Source organism: Rhea pennata, chromosome 3 (assembly GCF_028389875.1).
Source record: "Rhea pennata isolate bPtePen1 chromosome 3, bPtePen1.pri, whole genome shotgun sequence".
NCBI lineage: Eukaryota > Metazoa > Chordata > Aves > Rheiformes > Rheidae > Rhea > Rhea pennata.
This window is the reverse complement of record NC_084665.1, coordinates 42521640-42546499: the sequence shown is the minus strand read 5'-3', so window position 1 is coordinate 42546499 and position 24860 is coordinate 42521640. Positions and strand designations below refer to the sequence as shown.

Here is a 24860-nt window from a genome sequence, read left to right as displayed (position 1 = left end):
GCTCAAAAACGTGTTCTCATGGAGCTTTTTCCCAGTCATTATATCAATGAGAGTTGAACCTGTCCTGTGGCTGAACAGGAGCAGTTACCTTTCAAGACAACAGGAATAATACACAGACAGTGGTATAGCTGTGCTGTCTCTCTTCACCATTCCTGTGCTACCTGCTTCCCTGCATCCCTTTTGTTCTTTTACTTCCTGAGTTGTGGTACTCAGAGAACCATGTGATACAGAGAGAACCGTGAAGCAATTAATTACTATGTCATGTGAAAAGTTGCCAGTTCAGGTTGGCAAGGATGCTTTGGTCAAGTAACAGGTGGAGGCAGGCAGTAGAAGCAATACAGTGGATTACGAATGACTCGAAATTCTCTTCCCAGGCCTTCTCAGTCTAGCACAATACCACAATGGCTTGCACTTATATTCATTCTCTCTGTCTCAGTTCCTGAAAACCCAGACAGCTACCCATATAAGCACACTTGGTATTCTCAGGCTATGTTACTAAACAACACTCTAGTATAATTCCTTGGTATGTGTTTCTGCTGCATTTTACGGCTTGAACAATTCTATAATTCTACTATTTCACATTTTCTTGTTAGACAGCATTTTATTTTGAGCAGGATGCCTTGTACTCTCTTACTAAACATACCATATCACTTAGTATGGTGAAATCTCCCTAAAATTTGTAATTAATTTTTCTTCACTTAAATGCAACAGGCTGTGTATGAAATAAAGCCTTGCTTAAATCCTTGAAGTTAAAAGCTTTCTTTTAGCTTCACTCAGTCATCTTCCATTAGTTTCTAATACCAGAAAACAGTTATCACAGAGGGACTTTGAAAAGCCAAAGACAAGATTTGGATGCTGATATAAGTAGATAAGCGTGATATTTCAGTCTGTTTAAGGGCTATTACTTATTTCACATTTACGTTTTTGTACTCTATTTCACAGAGTAATTGCTTTGTCATCAAACCAATGGAAAATGGTCTGCTCTGTGTTTGCACGGTGACTGCGTCAGATCATCTGGCTAAGGATAACATCCTAATGGGAGATGATGGGGGTTATGTCAACCTGCTTACGGTCACCAGTGATGACTTTGGATTGAAACAATCTAAAGCCAAAAAAGAATCACAATTTCACGTCTTGGACTCCAAAAATTTTAAGATGTAGGTTGCTTATGATATAATATTATTGGTCTGGCAGGTTTGTTTTAATTTGGGTTTTCTGTGGCCTGAATGGAGGATTAGCTTTTGTTTATAAATTAACCCCACCTAATAAATAAAGAAAATAGTTTTTAAGTGATATCATTTGCTTGTTGTTATGTGGAAGAACTGCATCATTTTTAGTGAGAGGTTTTACTACAGAGAGACTGCAGAGTAGAACTGCAGGAAAGAATTCACAGTTGCATATGTCCGCTTTGACATAGGCACAGCTCTGTTGTGCCTTATTAAATGGAAGCATAATTGGTACTATAGCAGTGCATGATTCAACCCTAATCTTAGCTCTGCTCTAAGATCTGCTGGCTTTTAAACTGGAAGAGCAATTCTGCATCTGCCCTGCATATTAAATGCAAGCATTTGTTGTGTATAATCTCACTGACAAAATCCCTATCCAGCTGTTACACTAAATGCAGGTATTTCCTAATAACCTCTCAATTTATATTCCTAGTGTTAAACGCAAGCTACATGATGACTGGGTTATGAAGGTTAAGTATATTTCTGACCTGAATTGTTTTGGATCCTGCTCTATAGACAGCATTCATTCATTTGTTTTGGGTGACATAAAACGACTAGAGGACAACATGTAAGTATATGGCGTATTCTGAATAAACAGACTTTTGCTTTAAAGTGCTTTGTGAAATCAGTGCCTTGCAAATCCATCCTGTTGTATTGAAGCTGTCTTTTCTAGAGGATTGCTAATACAAACTAAGATACAGCTACTTAAATACTACAATATATTTGTTTATTAGCTTTTGATGCAGAAAAGGAGTGACCACGTGTTCATTTCTCACAGGCCTTAAAATGAAATTATGTTGGCAGTGTTGTCTGTTTTCCTTCTCATCAGTAGGCAAATTTTAGTAAATATAGTCCTTTCTTACATGTATATTATGTATATTATGTTTACATGCATTTAAAATTTATATCCATATATATTAAAATAAATTTCAAATTAAAGAAACTTAAATCAATATAGCAACTTATTTTGAGGTCTGCAAAGCTGGATTTACTATGCATCAGGCTGTGATAGGGCCTCCTTATTTGTGCCATATTCTTATTCATATGGCCCATCAGTGCTGTAACTGGCAGGTTTAACTCAGTTGATTAGAGTGTGGTGCTGCTAATGCCAAGGTTGTGGGTTCAATCCCTGTATGGGGCTATGCTGAGGGTTGGATTAGATGACCTCCAGAGGTCCCTTCTAACCTTATGATTCTATGAACTGACTCCAAGCCTTGTGATTGTAGAAGAGTTTGTAGCCCAGTTAAAGAAATAAATGATACATATGAACACAATTCCATGTAAAAAGGAACTATAAAACTATAAATAACATTTTTCCTTATCTTTTTTATAACACAGGCTGTAAATTTTCACTCTGTAGTTCTTGCATCAATCCAGGAACTTCAGATTTTATGAGTATCACATGTCTGTTGTGGACAGGGGAAGTGAAATATGAAATAGTTATAACTTGGTCAAGGTCACATACTATGTCAGGAAAAAAGCTTAGAAATCCTATCTGAATTTGCTGGGGATTTTGAAAGAACAGACTTAATCTGAGGAGAAGAGAAGCAAAGACCAGAGAGCTAAAATTACAGTCAAAAGATTATGTGCTACCACCACATGCGGTTTGTTATACATTAATATTTACATTAACTAAAAATATTTTGGTAGGTCTTTTTCATTTAACATTGGCTATAATTGTGTCTCCAATTACAATAAATACATTTCTCTAAGGAGCTTCTTATAGGAGTTAAATAAAATAACATTTAGACAACTGAAGAATTACACTGCCATTAAAATGAGATTAGTAGCCGTAAAAATAGCTATGCATCAAATCATCTTTGGAATGCCCATTCCATAAGTAATTGTGGTTTAAATATATGATTAACTGATGCTAACAAAATAAATTTCCCCAATTAACTATGCAGCAAGCAATTGATTGGAAAGGGAGTCGACATATCTTGTCTCCTGTGAAACTGTTAAATTCTTGTGTGGTTAATGGCTGGCAGTTATTTATTTCCTTATAAAGTGTCTAAAAAGAGGGAGCAAGGCTAGGATCATAAGGGCTTCTTTCCAAGGCTGTGGCTTGAACAGGACTTCCCATTGCTGGAACTCCTTATTCACACTGATGTTGGAGGATTATCAGGATCATTCATTAAGGAGCCAATGGAAAGTTATACAAAAGCATTTAATTCAATAATTAAAGGAAAAAGATGACAAATCCTGACAGAATCTGCCAATCACACATTTAAGTCAATTGCTTGCTATTTTGAACCAGGTATTAAAGGTATTAAGGCTCCTCTGTTAGAGCTCTGGGAAGGCAGCTTTGCCATCTCTTAGGGAGTGAACAGCCTTTTATTTACTCCTGCCTAGAAAGAGCAAGCCGTTTCATTTAAGCACTGAGGTCTCCCAAATTTCCAGAGCCTTTTGTCAAATTTACCCTCATTCCCAATTATAGTTTGCAAGGTCCACGGTTACATTCTAGCCCAGAATGAATGAAATACCTACTTGTCTGGATTTTAAAGAAAAAAAAATTTTTTTAATTTTCACTCATTTCATTTTGTGTAACTTAAGTACACTGGCAGCCATTGTTTTCTGGCAGAGATGGGCGTTAGCCATGTAGGTGATGAATCTAGAATTCAAGAAAATATTTATTATGTAGTTGCAGTGTATGAAACATGGAGGCACAAGCAGAGATTACACAAAGGATGAGTTTTGAAGGGACACTGAGTCAATTTTAATTCATATTGGCTTAGTTTGAATACTAATTCTTTTGCAGTGTTTTTCTGAATAATTCTGTTAAGCTGAGTTTCAGAAACATACAGTCTCTTCATGTTATTATCCAACACAAAGTAGATAAAATAAAGACTACATTATACCATATGTTTTACAGAAGCAGCAGAAAAGTAGTTACACTTGTTTTATGTAAAACAGAGGCCACAGTAGACTTCTATGTCTGAAATAGGCAGAGGCAGTTGGTTTTAATAGTTCTGTTCAGTGATGAACTGCTTTACATGTGCATCAAATGACTTCTGTGAAGGCTTACTTTGGCAACATCTACCATTTTAGGAGTCTATTTGGAGTATGTCTGATAAAAGATTCATCTGTTCATATCAGAGATTTATTATTTTAATGGAAATGCACTATGTTCATTTTTATTGCTGCTAGTATCTAAATCAGTGTTGTAAATCAATTTGTTTTTAACAAGATACTGTATAATGCAAACATATAATCTAACATAACAATATATATTGTATAAAACATCTGCAATATATATATAACAGTATATATTCTATATACTACAGAAAAGTAAAAGGGCTGTACATTGTATCTACCTGATTAATTGTTTTATTAATTATTACAGGCCTGTAAAGGAATTTTCTGTCCCTAAAGGGGTCAATGCCTTCACATACTGTGGAAAATCAAATGTCATTGTCACTGGAGGTAAGTATTGGGGTTATATAATCTATGAAGAAAGTTGTTTTTTTCAAGAAATTGTTCTGTTGTGATTTTTTTCAGTTACATAAGCTCAAATAAAAGCTGGGGTAGTATGTTAGCAATTTAGTGGCTTCAGTCTTAAATGATGGGGAACAGAGGTCTTGTTTATAGTGCTGGGAGCCTGGCTTTGAATAAGTATAGCTCTTGACTGGAGTCTGTCAACAGTTTGATTCTGCTGTAGTCTGGGTTTGATTTAAGCATCACAGCATATGTATAATGCACCAGGAGAAATAGAATATTGGATTACTCTAAGACTCCTTTCCCAGCCGCACTGGTGACCGTCTTTCACAGATTACTTCTTGTAGTGTCAGCACAGTTCACATCCCCTCCTACTATTACTCCTTGTCCTTCCTTTTCTGCCCAAAGTAATCCCATTGGCCCCTATTGATAATTTATCTTGCTCTTCTCTCTGATCACATATTCCCAAAGCTGTTAACTATTCTGTCTCTCCCCAGCACAAACTGCAGAAATAGCACTCTTAAATTAATTTCTTCCCTGTTCTCCATTATTTTTATGAGCTTTTATATTGCTGTGGTTGTACTTCATGTTGCAGAAAGGAGGCTAGAGTGTGGCAGCAGTCTTGTTTGTTTACTCTTCCCAACAGGGTAATGCCCTGAGGTGACTACATTGATGCTGCCTATCTGTCAGCCCTCAGTACCACAGTCTTGCTTAAAACTTTCTTTAAAAGGCTTTCTAATGCATATAGCACAGCAATCTATCTGTATCTAACAAGAAGAAAAAAATGATGTAAGCTCCTCTGTCCAACCTTGAGAATATGCAAGACTGTAAAATAAATTTGGAGGAAAAAAAAAGAACCCTAGACATTGCGATTAGTGCAAATCAACTTGAAGTGCAACAATTTACAAAAGGGAAAACTGAGATATCAAAATAAATATCCAGCTGGATATCTATTTTGGCAGTTCCATTGATTTTCTGGACACAAGATTCAAAGGGAAAGCAGTGGGGCTATAGGAAAGATATAAGTGAAAATCCTGAAGTTCAGCTTTGGGGGAGATCTTATTTATACTGATTGCCATGGCACAAAAAGTACTTCAGTGAAATTTACTGATGACGTGAATTGGAGACACCCTATAAAACAGAACATGATCAGAATTTTCTGCAGGTAGAATTGGAGGATTTTCCTGTAATGATAAAAATAAGATGAAATGTAATAGTACAAGACAGAAGGTCATGTACACAGGAACAAGTAAATATTTCTGATACATTGTGTTGTTACATTGTTACATCTATTATTCTGAAAATCCTTCATACAGAAATACCAGGAGAGGAGAAAGATCTGAATAAACTTCTTAAGAAAATAATAATAGCTATGGTAAGTCAGACCAAAAGTCTGTCTAACCTAGTATCTGCTCACTGACAGTGATCAGTAGTAAGCAGGTATGGCAGAGCATAGGGACAGAGCAATCATACAGCAATACTTCCCCCACGTATTCGTGTTAATTGAAATATCTGTTGTGCAGAAAAGGAAGCATTAACTTTATTGTATATGACACTGTAAAATGTTAAGTTATACTGGAATCCAGTGTATGTTTTTGATCAGCCATAATTAGTTGAAATAGAAAGATCAGATGGTAAGGAAAAAGGGGTGAGAGGGAGCTTTAGAATTATATGAGGAATGGGAAACCTATCACACAAGAGAGACTAAGAAGTGTATTTTCTGTAGCCTAGTAAATGGAAGGTTAACAAGCAATATCATTACTATCTATAAAAATACCAGGAAGACAAACATGAAAGCAAACATTAGAGTGGAGATGTTCTGGAAGACTCTTCCAAATAGTAGTAATGGTGGTAAATACCCTCTTGATTTTAAAATGAAGCTTGAAATTTTTGAAAGGATACATTACGTATTTGTCTGTGCTGACTGGAGAATAGACTTGGAAGATAGGACCTCTTGTCTTATCTAAATAGTTTCCTAATCAGATTATTTTATAAAGAGATGTACTTTCTCACCATCTCACCACTGCATTTTAATTTCAGTTTTCTACTGTACAAAAGCATGACAAAAGATGAATAGTTTTGTGTTCAAGAAGGAGTCTGCAATGATGACTTTGAAAATGTACTTAAACATTTTTTTTCATTCTTCCAGTCTATTCCTGTAGCATAACATTTACATTAGCAAGATTTGGAATTCCAGGAATTAGGATTGGGTTTCTGTCTGGCCTGTTCACCCACTGGCTTTCATCTTGACATTAAAAGGTATCCTCGTGCCTCTCACCCTTATTCCTACTGCTCAGTCCTGCTGCTTCCCTTGAGCACAGAAGGAAGTTATTCCTGAACTGGATTAATAAGTGTCACAAGAGAGAATGGGAATGCATGGCCAAAGATTGTGAAAGGGTGGGATCACCCTTCAAGATCACTGTGGTGATAAGGTTAACTTATGGCTTGCATGAAGTTACACTGTGAATTAGGAATCTAATCCTTCAGCCTTTGAGAGATCCATCTTCTAAACTGGTAGGATTCAAACATATGACTTACATTAGCAGGATGCCAGTGACTAACTATACACATTTCAAAAGTTAAGCTTTAGAGTTCATTGCACTATTAATAAAATATACTGATCACAATGACACAGCAGTCAGCAGGACTAGTGCAAACCATGTTTGGCTCTGTGTCTTAAAACTCGTCCATCTCTCTTGTTTAGCTGGTGATGATCCAGTCAATGAGAGAATTAAACTGTTTCAAATGATCAAAGGCAGCTGAGTCATTAAAGCTCTGCTAATTAGCAAGCCTGCAGTTTTATCTATAATATATAATAAAAATCAATGACTGAAGTAGGTAAGTGATCCAGGAATCATAGTATGTCAATTTCTTGGTAACATGGACAAAAATCTATAAAAACTGTGTTTATACATCACATTCTGCAATAAAAACAAAAAATCTAATCTTTAACTTCAGTACAGCTTCTTATGTGTTCAACAAGAATTAATTTGTTAGCCACTTTTTCTGAGTCACAGTATTTCTTATTTAGCCGAGCATTTATAGCACAAATGGTAAGCAAAATACTGGATCCTACAACAGATTTTTACACTGGAAACTGACTATGAGAAAAGTCATCTTTTAACTCCCCTGCTCTTCCATCACATTTATTTAGTTGTATTTGAATAAACTCGTGAGTTGCTGTTGGAACAGGAGACTGTACTACTATGACACAGCTTAATTTGCCTTCCAGACATTTGACATTTATGCTCATGAATAAGAAGCAAATGTGAGACAGAGTTCACCTTTCATGATGAAAGCTGTACTTCTTTAACCATTAAATGATATATGCCCCTTAGTGTCATAAAATATGGAACCCACAGTAGTTTAGAGTATTTCTGTGAAAAGTTTTGCATTAGTATTATATTCAGTGTTAAAGTGATATTGTTACTCTATACCCATTTGAATTCCAATTGTATCTTAACCATCACCTTAGGGAATAGCTACATCAAGAAACAAATTATATATGCATATAAAAGCTGGAGGTGATCAGTTTTAAATTATATGATAAATCAACTTCTAACATTAGTTTTTCAGATTCCAGCTACTCTCTTGTGAGAAATAAAGAGGAAGCAAAACTTAGTAGAGCAGCTTAGGACTGATAAAAGCAAGCATTTGTTCAGTAACCTTTGTGTAAGCTGGTAAAGTCTCAGGGTTTTTTTTATTTATTTTTTTACTTGCAGTATAAATTAGCAATGGCATATTGAGGAGTTCCCAGGAATATTAGTTTTAGGAATCTTGTCCAAGGACTTCAGTAATGCTAGCTCTGAAGAAGCATAGGAGAAAGTCTTTTCTGTGGCACATACTAAATTTAAGGGGAATACATGAAGGCAGACAAGGGAGCCCAGAGAAAAGAACGAAGAGACATTATTCGATATGGTAGAGACATAAACTTGTCTTAGCTCACCAGATGTCTAACTGATCTGAAGTGGTTTTGCAGACATCATTACCAAGGAGTATTTAAAAGTCAGACTTGGAGGAATGACAATGAAGTGGCTTTAAAGGATGAGAGGGCCTCCTCTGTGTGAGAAGCAGCACGGAAAAAAAATCCAGGAGCTGTATTTTTCATTTTTAGCTTATCAGTGAAGGCTGAGTTAAGCTTGAGTTCTCAGTCCAAAAATCCTGTTGTTCTATATGGCATTTTAACATCATGGAGACATCTCCATAGATTTGTAGTACCACACAAATTGCAAAACTGTATAAGCAAGGGAGACAGTTTGACAAAGGGTGAAGGATCACACTTTCTAAGAATGTTTTGGAATCCTTAACATCTAGCTAGGGCAAAGCTGTGATCATAAAACCTGACTTTAAAAAACCCTAACTACCTGCTTTCATATTGATTTGTCTTGGAAGAGAATACACTGAATGGAGCCTACTGTGATTCAGAGCATTGGTTTCACAAAATCTTAAATATTTGTGATGTATTTTTAGACAGTTAATATATCTTGTTTAAGCTTTTCTTGAATGTGCTTAATACCCATTCTATGTCAGGATTTTCAGTGCCAGAGGCATATTTGGAGCGTAGAGAGAATGAATGTTCCAGCACATGTTTCAGTGAAGCAGTAAAGCAGTCTGTCTTAGGGCAAGATGAGCACATGGTTTTGCGGTGCTAGGGCCAATCTGGCATTCATTCAGACAGAGGAGAGAGAACACTGCAACTATAACCAACTGCACTATTGTCTCAACATCAGTAAAAGGAACAAACTAATCAACCATTTCACAAAAGAGGCAAGCAATATTTTTACTGGGGAAAGGCAACAATATGGCCTACCTTTTTAATCTGACTTTTGCTGCATTTTCATTCCTAATGACAATTGTTCTTCATGTTTATATCTTAAGTAAATAACATGAATTAGTGATTCTATTTTTAAAGAAAATCTCTGTAGCACAGTTAAAGGGCAGTATCCTCCCCTCCCTTTATCTGCCATCACCGTAAAGAGATAAAGAACAGACCAATTAGGAAGGCTAAGGAAGATCTTGTTCCTCAGGAACAAGAAGGAAGGAAGGAAGTAGACAGTTAAATTGGTCAGAAACAATCAATGGCTCCTAGGTCAGCATCATTTTAAGACATTACATTTTCCGTTTGGGGCTGCTAAAAAGCATGCTGTTGAGCCATTATTTGTTCCCTCTGACACTAGAACTCATCTCACCAGGCTCACTGGAGGCTCCTGTCTACTATATATCTTCTCTTCATGTTGTCTTCCTGGGAGGTCTGCAAGCTAAGTTTCACTCCCATAGTCTTGTTTCTCAGTAATGTATTCTGACCTGGTCAGAGGGTTCTGCTAAGTAGCTGGGCATATCTACAACAGCTTGACAAAACTTCTGGGGAAATTAGCAGGGACTCGTTGTGTCCTGCATTATAACCATCCAAAAGAGCTTCACAAACTCCTTGTGTTATTATGGCCTTTTAAAGAGAATTCCTGCCATACTAACAGCATGGCATACTAACAGACAGTTAATCTGAAATAGCTTTGCCTCAAAGTGCTCCTGAAGGCAATTGATTCCCTTTGAAGCTACTACCAATGAGTTACTTATTTCTGGGTTGCCTTTTCCTTGCAGGAGTTATCCATCTCTCCATTGTACCAGTACAGCTGTTTGCATGATCACGTTCTCAGCCAAACCTATGAATAAAAGACAGGCATAAAACTAGATGGCTTTTGGTTGTAGCTATTTTAAGAGCACATTGTCTAATGTCATTTAAAGAGAGGCTGCGTAAACAATAGAATTAATTTAACTGAGAGAACAGTAATAGTTAATGGAGGAAAGGGGAGACAGGGTGCTCCTAAATGAATCACATCTTGCTGTATTAGGAGGAAAAGGACTAGATACATCTCTATAGAGAGGGAGCGACCAACCCATGGCTTGAGCTTGGGTTGACAGTGGGTTGAGCAAGCCTAAGGAAGATCCCTGAAGAGCAGACTGAAAGAGCAGATCTTTAACTGTTCTTGTTAACAAAACTGCTTGAGCTTCACAGTCATGAGGCTGGGTGCTATGTGCTGTGAATGTGCTTCTGGTGTGTGTACTTCCCAGTGTAAGCATTTTTGGCTTCTGCACTTGACTTTAAGCTGAGATCCTCAAAGGAAGATCTAGGTTAAATGTAGCTGTTTCATCTGTTGTGTGTCTAAGTAGTTAGATTTTAGACTGCTGAGCTAATGCAAGGCTGAACTTTTACAGTGGTTAAATATGAATAATAGAATTGCAATATTTGTCAGGAATCAGATGTTAAAATACTAATGTCAAATTTGAAGTGGGCTCAGGTTCCCTTGCAACACTTATGAAAAACAGCAAATATTTCAGGATACCTGTGTTCGCATCTGTATGTGAGGAGTGTACTGATATGCTTTTATCATTTTTGTTCTCTACTTGGAAAATTTATGAAAATTATTATGAAAATAGTACCAAAAGACTCCTCTATAATGCAATCAAAGGTGATGCCCACAATTTTAAGAAATTTGTTGTTTCAAAATACAAACAGATGTGAAAGACCAAACTCTTATTTACATTAAGACACAAAATCTCTCATCAGCAATTATTGTTTGCAGTCTGTCCTCAGCTTTCCTGTGTGCTGCCCTTCCTGTTCTTCACACCAACCCCCTTCCATTAGAGGTTGTCATCCCTTCATTATCTGGTCATGTGGACATCATTGTTATTTTGATCTTTTTCCAAATCAAATCTTTGAAGGAAAAAAAAATCTGATCCCCAAATCTATGTTTAATAGAAATATTCTGCTTTACAGGAATAGTGTGTGTTGTCATAGCCAGTGTCCTTAGGCACTCCTCTGATAAAATTAAATGATTTTGAAGTACAGGTGAGTTATGTGGGCTTTAATGCAAGTATGGGAAATAAGTGGTGAAAAGAGGTCTGAGCGTAAGTTGGAATCCAGCCCTTAGAATGAAAAATTCTCATCCTTGTATGGGACTTGCCTACATAGGGAAAGTAGAGGCTTTGAGCTCTAAGCTCTCCATTAAGAAGCTCATTTATATCAGTGACTATTCAATCTCCCTCAACATAAAATGTCTTTTCCCTTCAGGTGATGATAGAATCCTCCGTATATGGCATCCTAATATTAATACTAAGCCTATAGGAAAGTTACCAGGACATCTACACAGTGTTGTGGAAATCGTGACAAATGAAAAAGATCAGCATGTCATCAGCCTTTCCTCTGCAAAGGTAAAACACTTTATCCTTAACATGGAAATCAATGCAGTAAATGCTAGTAACAGTGTGTACTTGAGTTACAATTTTTGTTGGTGTCTGGTCCTAATCTCATTGGATCACTGAAAAAGTCCAGTTTTGTTCCTATGTGAGTGAGGCTAAGATTTCACTCAAGCAATTTAAAAATAGTAGAATGCCTTTAACTGGAGGTAATATGTAAACCTATGCTGAAGTCAGCAAAGAGTGATTAATGTACATATCAAAGTGCTCAGAGTGCCTCATGCAGAAAACACTAGATGCAGTGGTATCTCCTTAGAGTAGGCAGAGTATATATAACAATAAAAATAAGATGCTAATGTTCAGAGTGTAGATAGGGTCACCCCTAAGGAGAATGAATGAATAAAACACTAACAGGAATATAATTTTGAGTGGCAGAATTAATTGTTTTTCCAAAGAGGAACAAAACTACCACCTCCCTCATTAGGTCTGAAATTTCTCACATTTCCTAGACAGATCACTTCCCATCTTTACTTGTTGGAAGAAACAAGTATCATCTGTTAGATCAAGGGGAAGCTTGACCTCCCTTCTTGAGATGTAATCTCTTCAAAAAGAAATTGATTTTCTTCTTGAAAAATGTGCATTTAGAAAATAAGTATTTAGAGAAGTGTATACATTTACAAGGAATTTTAAAGTGCCTTCTACTGTACCCTGATAGCTCATTTTCACTTAGAAAGGGGAATATCTTGACAGAGGTCTAAGGATATGTTATGATTTCCTTTGAAGGGAATAGGCAGTGAAATTAGTCCAGAAAAAGAAAATTAATCACCTTGAAAACTAGTTTTTCCTTTTTCAGTATAGAGGCTACTGTTTTCCTTAGTGCTAAACCTCATTTGCTTCTGATGCAGGAAAATAATGGGTTTTCTTTGATCCTGATACTAGGTTCTTGTGTTGACAATACCTGAAAGACAAAGATTCACAGAATAACAGTTTGACTCATAAAAAGTTATAGTTTGAAACCTATGGTGTCTGACTTCAGGTCACAGGATCACAGGATCACAGAATCACAGAATGATGATCACTATAAATTTCTGTGTGAGCACTGTTTGTTTCCATTTCCTTCAGGAATTGAGAGGTGAATGACAATAGAAGCTTCTTCCCAGTCAAGTTCATTTTTTTAATTCGCACTAGGCAAAAATTATCTTTATTGTCTGAAATAAATAATTGTATTGAGAATGTTGTAGTTGCACAGATGGACAATCATAGATTCCAGCAGCAGAGAAGCAGGGGCAAGATAAAGAAAGAAGGGAATTTTTTATATGTCATACAAGAACAGTACAAAAAATCCTTTTGTATTACAGTAGGTGGATGTCTCACTATTTTTAGCTGTTCTTTAAAAGATTTGAGAGATGAATGATACACAAATAATTTATTTGAAAAGATAAGCATCTATACTAAGAGCAGGAAATTGGACATTATTTTCAGTGCAGTTTAAATATCTAAAAATACTATTAAGACATTTTTAGTATCTTTAAGAACATGAGTCAGACTTTTCTTTCTGTAGCTTGTCTTCTGTACTTACCAGTAAAACTACAGTTACTTAGCAGTTTAGGTTTACTTTACTGACATCCTGAAATAAAATGCAATAATATCTTCAGTATAGCTTTTCTATTGCCACACAATACTTGACTATAGAATAGCTGGTTTTAGATATTATGTGTTTTTTAATAGAACAGGAGAAACTAAGAGTCAAAGAGAAAGGTTAAAAGTCTAAAAGAATCTTAGGCGATCACGTAGCACATTTTCTATACCCTACTGTAGGGTCAACTATACTTATATCGTTCCTGACAGATGTTTATTTAGCCTGTTCTTAATGAGCTTCAGTGGTAGACACCATACTCTTCTTAAATGATCTATCCCACAGCTCCATTATTTCCAAGGTTAAAAAGCTTTTCATAAAGCTTTTTCTAACATCCTGCCTGAATTTCCCAGCTGCAATTTTAAGGCCAATACTGCTTGTAGTAGCCACAGCAAATGCAGAGAACAGTTTGTTCCATTTCTCTTTGCTGGCAATAGTTTATTCCTTTCACTTCCTATATTTGGAAACTGTCAGCTTTTCTCTTTCCTTTTGTAGGTTGAATGACTGGAGTTCTTTCCTTATAGGTCATGGTTTTAGATCTCTGAGAATTTCTAATCTTTTTCCTTGATTTCTTCCAATTCATGCATATAATTTCTTAAATACATGGCCAAAAACTGCATTCTCATTTGAGGTCTTACAGATTCTGAGTAGAATGGAAGGACTTCCCATATCCTCTAGGCTGTACTTAGCTCTGTGATGTTTGTTTGTATTTTTCATAAAACATAAATGCTTTCTAAGTTGAAGTTCCAACTTACTAATTGGTATCAGTAGCAAGGCAGTTTATGAATGCCTAAAGGAGAGCCAAGGAAAAAAGCTAACCTGAAGGTTTAGGATGCGTTTTTCATCCATTTCTATTTTTTTCTGTGGAGGTATAGTCAATAGATACTAGAAATCCTACACATTTCATTCAAGTTTTGGTTGAGTCTCCTGGCTTAGGCTAATAGTCTTTATAAAGCATAATTCTCTATTAAAGAGAGTAATTTCACTCTGTTTTATTTTATAAAAAATAAGTGCCTGTGTTCTAACTATTGTTAACAAACCCTCAGTATGGGGGTATGGGTGTCCTAGAAATATCTTCAATAATAATACTAAGAAATAATACAAGCGAAAAGCTTTACTTGTGTATTTTCCTTCATAAGACTCTTTATGTCTCCATGCCTAAGGAATAAGAGTGTTATGAGGATGATTTGGGCTAAAGATACTTTCTGATAGCAGAGTTGGGATGCTGTTATATACCCCTGAGAATGAACTAGAATCAGTGTCTGATGTTGAAATTGTTCCTGACAGTAAAAAGACGTATTTTTTTTCTCACTTATCTTTTATATCTACTATTTTCCTGTAATTGTGTCATCCACATAACTTGGCTAACCACTGAGCCCAAATTCAGCTGAGTGAATTAGTCCATCACCTTTTAGGGAAACGAACAAGTCATCTTCCATGCAACACTGAAGTAAATTTAAATGCGATTTGATGTTCTGTGTCTATTGATGACTAAAATTCTGGGGATAATTTATCCTCCAGTGTAGTTAGAAGGATGGTAAATATCTCTTTTAGTCACTCTTCAAGTAGAATTTTTGTTTTAGTAGGGAGGAGGTCTAAGGAATGAGCAAGCCATTACCAACAAAGGAAAACTTGAAAGCTATGGATATTCTTCAGAATGTGACTAATGGAGTTTTGAGAGTTCAGCTAAGCATTAGCTCCTGTTACTCATTAGCCAAGGAACATAAATGAAAAATAACAGTAAGGCAAATCTGAAAATATTCTTGAAATTCCCCATAATCAAAATAGCTCTTTTTCTTTGCTTTTTTTCCCATCCAATGACTGGAATGTGAGTCGCTGCCACAAATCCCCAGTGCTGGTATCCCCAGACTTTCTTCACATTGTCATTATGAGGGAGGATATCCTGTTGTTTTGTGAATTAGCAAATCTGATACTCTCATTCATCCTGTTTTCCTTCTCTATTTCTTTAATGTATTGATGCAAGTATTTGATGTGATCTCAATAAGAAAGACATTCTGTAAGGTACTGATTAAAATGCCATTTATTAGAACTAACACTAGAAGGAAAAAATGTTCGTTCAGATTATGGGAACCCTGAGTTTTCACCATGGGACAGACCTCTAGTCAGGTCAGGTCATGGAATGAGGTACAGATCCTGTCTATGGAGAGGTTCACCTGCATAGTGGTCTTTACAGTATTTATAGGATTGTCTTAGAAATAAACAGTTCTGTTCATCATTTTTACTGTCAAGTGAAAGGATGTTCACATGAGAGTGTGCTGGTTCACTTAAAGAAAAGGGCACGCCTGTGGTGTCACTGTCAGATGCCCAGTGGGGCCACCTACAGGCTTCTCTGTTAGGATTAGCTAGCTAAATTTGTCCTGTGGCCAAGCGATATGTAGAGCATGACATAGACCTGAAGCCCAAATGATATGTACAACACAGCAGAATAAAATGCTACGTCAGAATTAAGAAACTATCCTGTATCTTTCTTTCTTTACCTTCATGGGCAAAAAGTGAAACACAGGAAGTTCCGCCTGAACGTGAGGGGGAATTTCTTCACTAGAGAAGTCACATGAGAGTGACGAAGCACTAGAACAGGTTGCCCAGGGAGGTTGTGGAGTCTCCTTCTCTGGAGATCTTCAAGGCCCACCTGGATGCAACCTTGTCTAACATGCTCTAGGTGACTCTGCTGAGCAGGGGGATTGGACTAGATGATCTTCAGAGGTCCCTTCCAACCTTACTGATTCTATGATTCTGTGATCTTTTCTGTTGTGAGCAGGCACATGCTGATGATGTTTTGTACACACACCTCTTCTACTGCAAGCAGGAACCTTAATTGCTCAAGAGAAAGAGGTAGATTTTGTCTACATCTGTTTAAAAAAGTTCTTAAAATGTTTCAAGGTTAGGGCAATGTGTTAAATGTCTTTAATACTGGCCCAGGGCCAGACAATGAGAACATAAAATACAGTTCACATCACATTCCTGTGAAACAAACTTAGGAACCTTTTGGCAGAAAATATCCCCAAACAGTTTTACTGTAGAAGTTAGATTACATGTATTGTAATTAACTTCCACTTTCACTTCCTAAATCAGTAACATGTAATTTTCTATATTCCTTTATCTGTTACTTTATAAAGAACAAGTAGAGTTTATCTTGGATACATGGCTTTTAAGTTATAATGATGTGAATTGAATTCCTGGGGATTAACAGCCCCCTAAGTCTCAAGCTAACAAACATATTTTTCCTGTGTGTATTTAAGAAAATCAGTTAGTCTTCTCATAGTCAGTCTTCTTTGGTATGTTTTGGGTATAGCATGTTTGTATATTAACAATTTGTAAAATGCTTTAAAACAAAGATCCAAATGAAGAATTTTAGTAAGTGCCTTGCATTGCCCTGATTTGACCTCAAAGGTCTTTTAAGAGTGAAAAGACATTCGCACATGTACTCTCAAGAGTATTTATCAGTCCGTATATATTATTGATTTATAATATAGAGTTCAGCAGTAAGGGGCCAGATTGACTCGGATTCGGGCCTCTGCTGCAACAGACATTAGCCATCTGAAGAGGTATTGGCTGCATTAGGGGGTTCCAAAACTTCGTTGAATGGTTTTAAAGGTACCACAAACATTATGCATAAATTATAAGCAGAATGGGATTTAGTGGATGTTATTAACCTTAGTTCCATAATTTAGGGCATGAATGTATGCAGCAGTTAATATAAAAATGGAAAAATAAAGCACTCCTAAACCATAGTTTCGCAACACTGATGAAAAATTAGTAAACATGGGCAATTTTTATTACAATGGAAAGCCAGTTTATGAGATTATTAACTGCAAGTCTTAATATCCCAGAGCATGGAAACCAAAGATTAATACCGGCACAGGATATACTGGAAACCCGGGAGAGGGGACGGAGGCATCAAAGTGTTAGTAAAGTATCAAAAGAAATATTCAAGCGACACAATAGCCAAGATACAAATCAAATGTCTCTGTGAAGAGAACAGTATGATTGTGCTGATCTTAGATCAAAAATTAAAACTTCATAGAAGTGTAGAGTTCTCTCAGCTTCTGAAGTGCAGAGCTTCTTTAGAATTAGTTTTCATCAGTAAAAGTTACTGATAACTGCATGCTAGCTTAAAGACAACATTGAAGTTTTCAGGGAGTTTGGGAAAACAGACAAAAATAAGCTATTTTGTGCTCAATTTGAAGGCCTTCTCTCTAGCATCTGTCCAGAGTTTCGAATGGAAATAAGTGAAAGATTTTTAACCCAAAGGTTATATAATGTACTGTCATAATTTAAAGGCAGAACTACATTGTCATCTTTTTGATGTGAGGCTTTTTAGCATGTGTTTATTTGGACTTGCATGTAGGCAAGCAGTTCAGTCAGTGCCCAGTTTTCTGCAGTTACAATTTTTGTTTCTGAAGTCTGTTTTCCTCTTGAATTCCATGAGTTAAGCTTTTTATTATGACATATAATTCTACTATCATTTAACCTTCTTGACCTATAGTGATTTACAATTAAAAAAAACCCCTCTGATTGTTTGGAAGTCCACTCAAATATGCCAAGGCACGATTAGACCTACACAGTGTTTGCTTTATTCATATTATTTTTAAGCTATATGTGCTTTATTTTAGAGGACTGTTCTGCATGCTTTTCGTGTGTTGCTGATCTGAGTGGGTTTCAGATGACTTCTTCTGACACTGCCCCAGTCTGTTCACATGACTTGACTTCATGAGTTAGATGACTCCAAATGTACGGATTACTCAGCGGGTCACTTGTGTCTACAGACATTTCTCATGTGTATGTGGTAGAGGAGGGAGAAAAGGAGGGAAAGGATGGAACAGAGCTCTGAAAGGATGGAGATTACAGCATAGCTCTATGCAGCCCATAGTAAACACAGCTCTCCAGTATAAAGAAGCTTACTGTCTGTGATAATCTATTAAAAAAACCAGCTTTATAGGCAGAAGAATAACTTTCATTTGCAGTGGACCTATACTCAGTCCCACTGAATGTGATAAAAGCAGAAAGTCAGAAGTTCTATAAATTAGTAATCAAATAAGCAAAGTTTAAAAATACCGTGGAAACTACATGAGTTACTTTCATTCAGCAGAGTATAGCTCAGCTTTTATTTATTATAATAAATATGCCACCTACCATCTGGGTGAACTGGAGAATTCTTAATATGACAAACAATTGTTACACTGTATGTTGACATCACTTTGCAAAAAAGTAAAATGAGAGTACAGTGTCACTTATTTTCTTTAAATCAGATTCTTATACACCATGGTCTTCATTATGATAGCTCATAGTTCCAGGCCTTGTTTAAACCGTGAATCTCAAGCATACCATACATCTGTCTGATCCTGGTGCGTAACCTCGCTGAATCCCACTCAACATCAGCTCAGGACCAATGCATAGACCATTTTCCTCATCCCACATCCTTGTCCCACATGTCTCTACTTAAGTGAACCTAGGTGTCAATATAAGAGAGGTTCGCAGCACAGTTTGTGGATCTCCATATTTCCATCCAGATTATCAGGGAGCAAGGACTCTGGGATGAACTCCAGTACACTGTTGTTTCAGTGTACTGCACAATTCAGATATAATGGTAAAATCTACATGTACCATTGTGGTAGCTGACCTGCAGATTCCTATCAAGGTCAGCTATAGACATTGTATTCTTGAAACTTTGGCTATGGTAATTGAAAAAAAAGAAAAATAAAGGTCTAAAAGGCTCACACATTTCAAATCAATTACTGTTTTTTTTCTGCCATTTCCCCCTGTATGTAAAGTAAGCTTACAGGAAATACTAACTATTTCTCTAGTGCTGTAAAACAAGTTTAAAAATCGGAAGTACAACTCTAATAATAATATCACTGAAGTAGCTTGGATAGGAGATCACTTTGACCCTCCTTCATATTAACCAGTCAAACTAGTGTTATGCAATCTAATGCATAGGCAGCTGTAGGCAATCCTATATTTTTCTACAACCTTTCCTTAAAAGAGAGGTAGTGGCAAAATCTGAGATGGATATGCATGGCTTCTTTGTTTGCAGGTGAGAGAAAAATAGTACTCTCCACTGTTACCACCAGTGCTGAGTTCTCTTGCATCTTTCTTGAATCATAGGATGACATAAAATAAGCATCAAATGCATCCAGGGAAATAAAAGTGACACCGAAGGTTTGATCAGTTCTGCTTGATTAGTTACTATTTATGTGAGACAGTTGCTGTCTGAACAGTACTGAGTTTCTTATAGGACATTGGTTTCTTAATGGTTACCCATAACAGATCTGCAGAGAGAATACACTTACCTGGGTGTCAAAAATCAATACTATATTTAGTGATGAAAAAGACTAAAACAGGTTGCACTGAAAGCTGGAATTTAGGTTAATTATTTTGAACAGACTTCTTTGTTTACAGTGGGGCATTCTGGCCAGTGTGCAATAGAGCTTTGTGGAAAAACATTGGTTAGATCTTCTGTGATATTTAATTTAACTGAGAAAAGGTAATCCTAATCTAAGCCAGTAATAAGAAAACAAACATCATATGATAACAGAGACTGTTTTGGAATTGAATACAAGTGACAGTTCCATTCCAAAAAAAAAAAAAAAAAAAAAAAAAGAAGGTTCCTCAAACCAGTCTATAACATGCATGCTTTATTTGCTTGCATATTTTAAGGATTTCTTGATTGAACAAATTACTAGTAAAATGCTGTAATCTAGCTATTCAAAAATAATGTTTATATCAAATTCTCTTATCACAAAAGTTGACCTTACTTTCTCTTTTTCTTTTTTCTTTTTTTTAATAACATTAGAATATCTACAAATCAGGCAGAGCCATGGGTTTCTAAATAATTTCTGTATTAGTCATATGAGTTAGTATCTTCATATTAGTTACACTGAGGAAGAGAAGACGACACAGACTGGGATTGTCATAATTCTGTGTTGCTGGCCTTGCCTTACAATGTAATAAGCCTAGAAAGAAGTTTGTTCCTGGTCTTCCAGGTTGAGAAGACCTTAAACACAACGGTATGCATAGATGCAGTTACAGCTGTAGTCCACGGCCATTTCTTTTTCATCTACTGTTCAGCCTCAGTGATTTTCCTTTGAGATCTGTTGACTGCCATTAAAATATCAGTGTCACATATTTGTTTCTAATCATTCTAGTGAAAATACTGAGATTTCTCACAAACGCAAATTACTCCTTTTGTTATACTATATGTCACAGACTGACGGGAACGACATTCATCACAACTACACTCAGAGTGTGTCTGTGCCTGAACTTATGTTTTGGTTGAAAATATTATCAAAAAAAAAAAAATACTGCTTAATTTATTTGAGAGTGCTGACTTGTATACTGTGTCATTGCATCAAAATACAGATTCATATTTTTGCGTAATACATGACTCTTCATTTCTGATAAAGTTTCAGCACCTTGTATTCATAAATGAATTTGTTGGCATGAAAGTGGAAGTGTATGTACTTAACTGCAAATATGATTGTATTTAACTCTCTGACTGAAATTATTCTGCAGAAGCCACTAACCAATTTGTCTGGAAGTATTTTTTACAAAATGGCTGCAACAGTCTATTCTCTTGGTTTATAGTTGGAATTTCACTGATATGTATCATTTTGGAGTTACAAAAACAGGTATGAGTGAGGTATTTCCCACTTGTAAAAAGATTCTACACCTTTTTACTTAGGTCTAAGAAAGTAAAACAATATGGTTTATTCAAGCATAAGAGCAATACCTTTTTTTGTTGAAGAGAAATGCTAACAGAACTTATAAATATTTAAAGAGTGCTACCCTTGGACTTAGAATTACAGCCAAGCAGTATCCTCAGCTTCTTTAGGATATACACTAGGTAGATAATGAACTGTGACATGAGTTGGGTATCTCAAGCCAGGCAAGGCAAGAGTAGCCTGTACCGAGGTCCTTGATCTGCCTGGTTTCTCTCTGTACTACAGCGTTTTTCTACAAACATCAGATCAATGCTGACCTTTTTTTAAAAAATAGTCCAAAGCCTTTAGCCTGTAAGTCTATCAGATGTCACCCATGGACTTCAGTGACAGACCAGCTGGGCTGGACAATACTTAGAGAAATGACACGCTTACCATCATTTAAGCTTAGATTCTGGGATGTGTTTGGATCTACCAGTCTACATGAAGCTTGAGGAAGGAGGAAGAACAGCAAGCAAAGGTTCCCATAAAATGTGGTTTCCAGAAACAAGGACTGTGACAAGTTTCAGAAAAATTTTGGAAATCTGTGCAGACCCCTGTTCATGCTGCCCACTCAGACAAAGGAAAGAAATGGGCTTACATAGACTGGAATGATGCCAAGACCATCCAGTTGACCTTTGAAGTAGCTGCATTTTAGAAGTCTCCCATTAGCCTGCCATGAGGATGCCTGGTCATAAGAAGTGAATTTCCCTATCTGACCTAGCAATGCTCCTGCCCTCGGTACAGTCTGTAGTTCCCTACTGCAGTTGCCTCACTGGCTGCTGCAGCTCAATCCTCCCATGTTTTCAGGAACAGACAGAAATTGCAAATAGGTATAGGAACAAATTTATCTTCCACAACTTGGACCATCAGTTTGAGGAAATGTAAGGTAATATGAGAGCAATTTGCAGTGCAGAGAAATAAAGGAAAACTGAACTGACACTCCAGTCTAGACAGAAGAGTTTTTCCCCTCCTTCCTGTCAAGTGGACCCTTTGTTTCCCCTTCTGCAGTATGGTTATTCTGCCAACTATTCTCTTACTGCAATTTGAAGCTGTCCTTTAGCATTTATTATTTTAATTTTTTATATTACAGAGTTCCTCAAGTGCGTTCAGGAACCACTGAGAAAAAAAGCAGTCATAGGGATAGGGGCTACAAATTTGGAGATGTGGTAAGAAGATTGTTACCTGAGAGGTCTTTCTTCCAGAATGCTCTGTTGAAACAAGAAGATTAAAGCTAATGCCAGAGACCAGACTGCATAGCCCTTATAGAGGCTTCAAAGGCTGTGAAGCAGGGACAACCACCCTCTCTCACTTAGTGTGGAGTGGAGATTCAGGACTAGAACAATGGAGGCTAGAACTTCTTGTCTTGCCCACCTGAGTTGTTGATGGAAGTCGATAAGCCAAAATTCACTGCACTGGCAGTTGCATGGTTTTTACTAGAACTGCTCTGTGGTGGTTTGGTTGAATCAGACTGCTCAAGAGAGTCAGGTGAGCCAGGTCTGACCTACGGGCTTGAATTCCTGAAAACAATTGCAATTTTGTTTGATCATCAGAGGTGGCAAAGGTAAGGAGTATGTTCTCAGTATTTATAACACCATACAGTACTGTTTGTAACCAGTACAAAACCATGGTTCAAATCAATGGACAAAATGTTCTTTGGCCTTTCTCTTTTTCAATGTAATGTCCCTTTTGGCAGCTAATATTGAAAGAGGGATGCATATATGTACACGTGTTAGGAGAGTAGTGTAATAAATAGGTTGATTTCTTGCGTCTGTGTTCTGGGGCATGGCAGAGTTTCATTTGACTCATAATTTCTTCAAAATCCGATACAGGCATCTGGATGTAAGCACATAAACTCTCCTGTGTTGAAATCTGCCAATACAGTTGATGCTTTTATATATATTTGATTTTTATTCTTATTGAACCCATGGGCAGAACTTACTGAACCTAAATGAACTTACTGTTATTGAACCCGTGGACAGAAACCAGAAAATGGGTTTCAGAGAGCATAGAAGAAGGTAAAACGTGTCATTAATTTTTGTATTTTCTTTCTTTCACAAATTTACTCAAACCTTAATGTTATCAGTTTCAATCCTTTCCCTCCAGGTCTCCTGAATAGCAGGTTTGTTTTGTGATATTCCAGTGGGGAGTCAAAAATTTCTCTTGCCTGTTCAGAACTGAACAGGTGATTGTATTAACATCTGTGCAGGTTAATATGGAAGTTTATCTAACCTATTTTGAAATCAAATGACATTGTTTTCAGGATGCGTTTATAATACAGTCAGTGCTCTTCCTGAAAAATGAGGGCAGATGAGCTGGAAGCACAATGTTTAATTTATGTCCAACTGTTGCTAATCAGGGCTGTTACAGAAGTGTACTGTGTATCAGCATCATTAAATTTAATCAAGATAATTTGAACAAAAGGCATTTGGGATATCTGCTTCAGTTATCCTTTCATAGAAATTATATGGCCACATATTTATCAGATTTATCATTTTTCATATACTGCTTTGAAAGTCAAAGTTAATCCTTCCCTTGCTGCTGCATTCTTATAGGTTCTTTATCCTCTCCTGTTTATTTGCTTATCCCAGATATTAAGAACTTTATTCTCTTGTTACGTGATCCTTCAAGAACACTGAATGTTCTTCTTTGAACTTTTTATGTAGCTTATCTGATTTTCTGTTATTTCCTGTCCTCTTTTTGCTTTATACAAATTACCTATTCCCTTGGATAGTCTGCAAATAAAAAGTGCAAAATGTAAAAAGGATTAGAACTAATTAAAGATGTACTTTTCCAGCTCATAGTTATACTTTCTTTCTCTAGGTCTTAGATTTATTATAACAAACACACATGCATACAGCAAATGGATAGCTGGAGTGTCTGAAGGAAATCTCCGTCCTTGCTATATCAAAATATCTTTGGGAAATATTTTTTTGTTTCTCAGCATAAATAGCTGAAAGGATCTAGTAGATACTCTATTTCTGGTCAAGTATTTGATGATTGAAATATTAAGTAATATGCATTTGCTGCGGACAGAAAGAGATCTAGATGTAAATTCAGTCCATGCTGATTCCTATAGTGCTTCTACCCATAGTCTGAGCTCTAGAGCATAGGCTATTTTAAAAATACCTTTCCAGACCAGTAGATTCTTGGTTACAGATTTTTCTACTAGGGAATGAAGAAATAGAGGAGCTTTAAAATGTAAATGAAGAGTTGATTACCTGAAAATTGTTTCAAATGCTGTATCTAAGATGAGAGTAATGCTATAGTGCCAGCTGCTGCACTACATTGCATTAATATGCTTAGAGCTAAATCCTTCTTGGTTTAGCCTCACAATCCCATTGGCATCAAATTGTTCCTAGGTCTTTTAATAACTACAGGGAGTTGTCATACCTCGCAGGATCACCTTCAGGGATCACAAGACACACAACTGCACTCTCTGCGGATAATTTCTATATTAAATAACACAGTAAGCAGAACTACTGTTTGACCTGTGCTTCACACATGGTGATTTTTGTCTTGAGGGCTTAGATGTTCTGTATGAATTTGTAACTTTTTTTACTTAGAACATGGAACCTTTGATGACACTTTGAAACAGCTGAACAGTTAGTAGATGGGAGCAGAGAAACTAAGTACATGAGCCTAAAATCA

At 36.5% G+C, this 24860-nt stretch overlaps 1 protein-coding gene across 1 annotated transcript in view; it reads left to right on the top strand.

Annotated features, from left to right (window-relative positions):
- Positions 1 to 24860, top strand: part of WDR64 (WD repeat domain 64) — an 85341-nt gene that overhangs the window by 21169 nt on the left and 39312 nt on the right. Inside the window, exons 7-10 of the mRNA XM_062573039.1 lie at positions 943 to 1157; positions 1660 to 1794; positions 4570 to 4649; positions 11731 to 11870. Coding sequence (XP_062429023.1) covers positions 943 to 1157; positions 1660 to 1794; positions 4570 to 4649; positions 11731 to 11870 — 570 coding nt within the window. The remainder of the gene's footprint in view (positions 1 to 942; positions 1158 to 1659; positions 1795 to 4569; positions 4650 to 11730; positions 11871 to 24860) is intronic.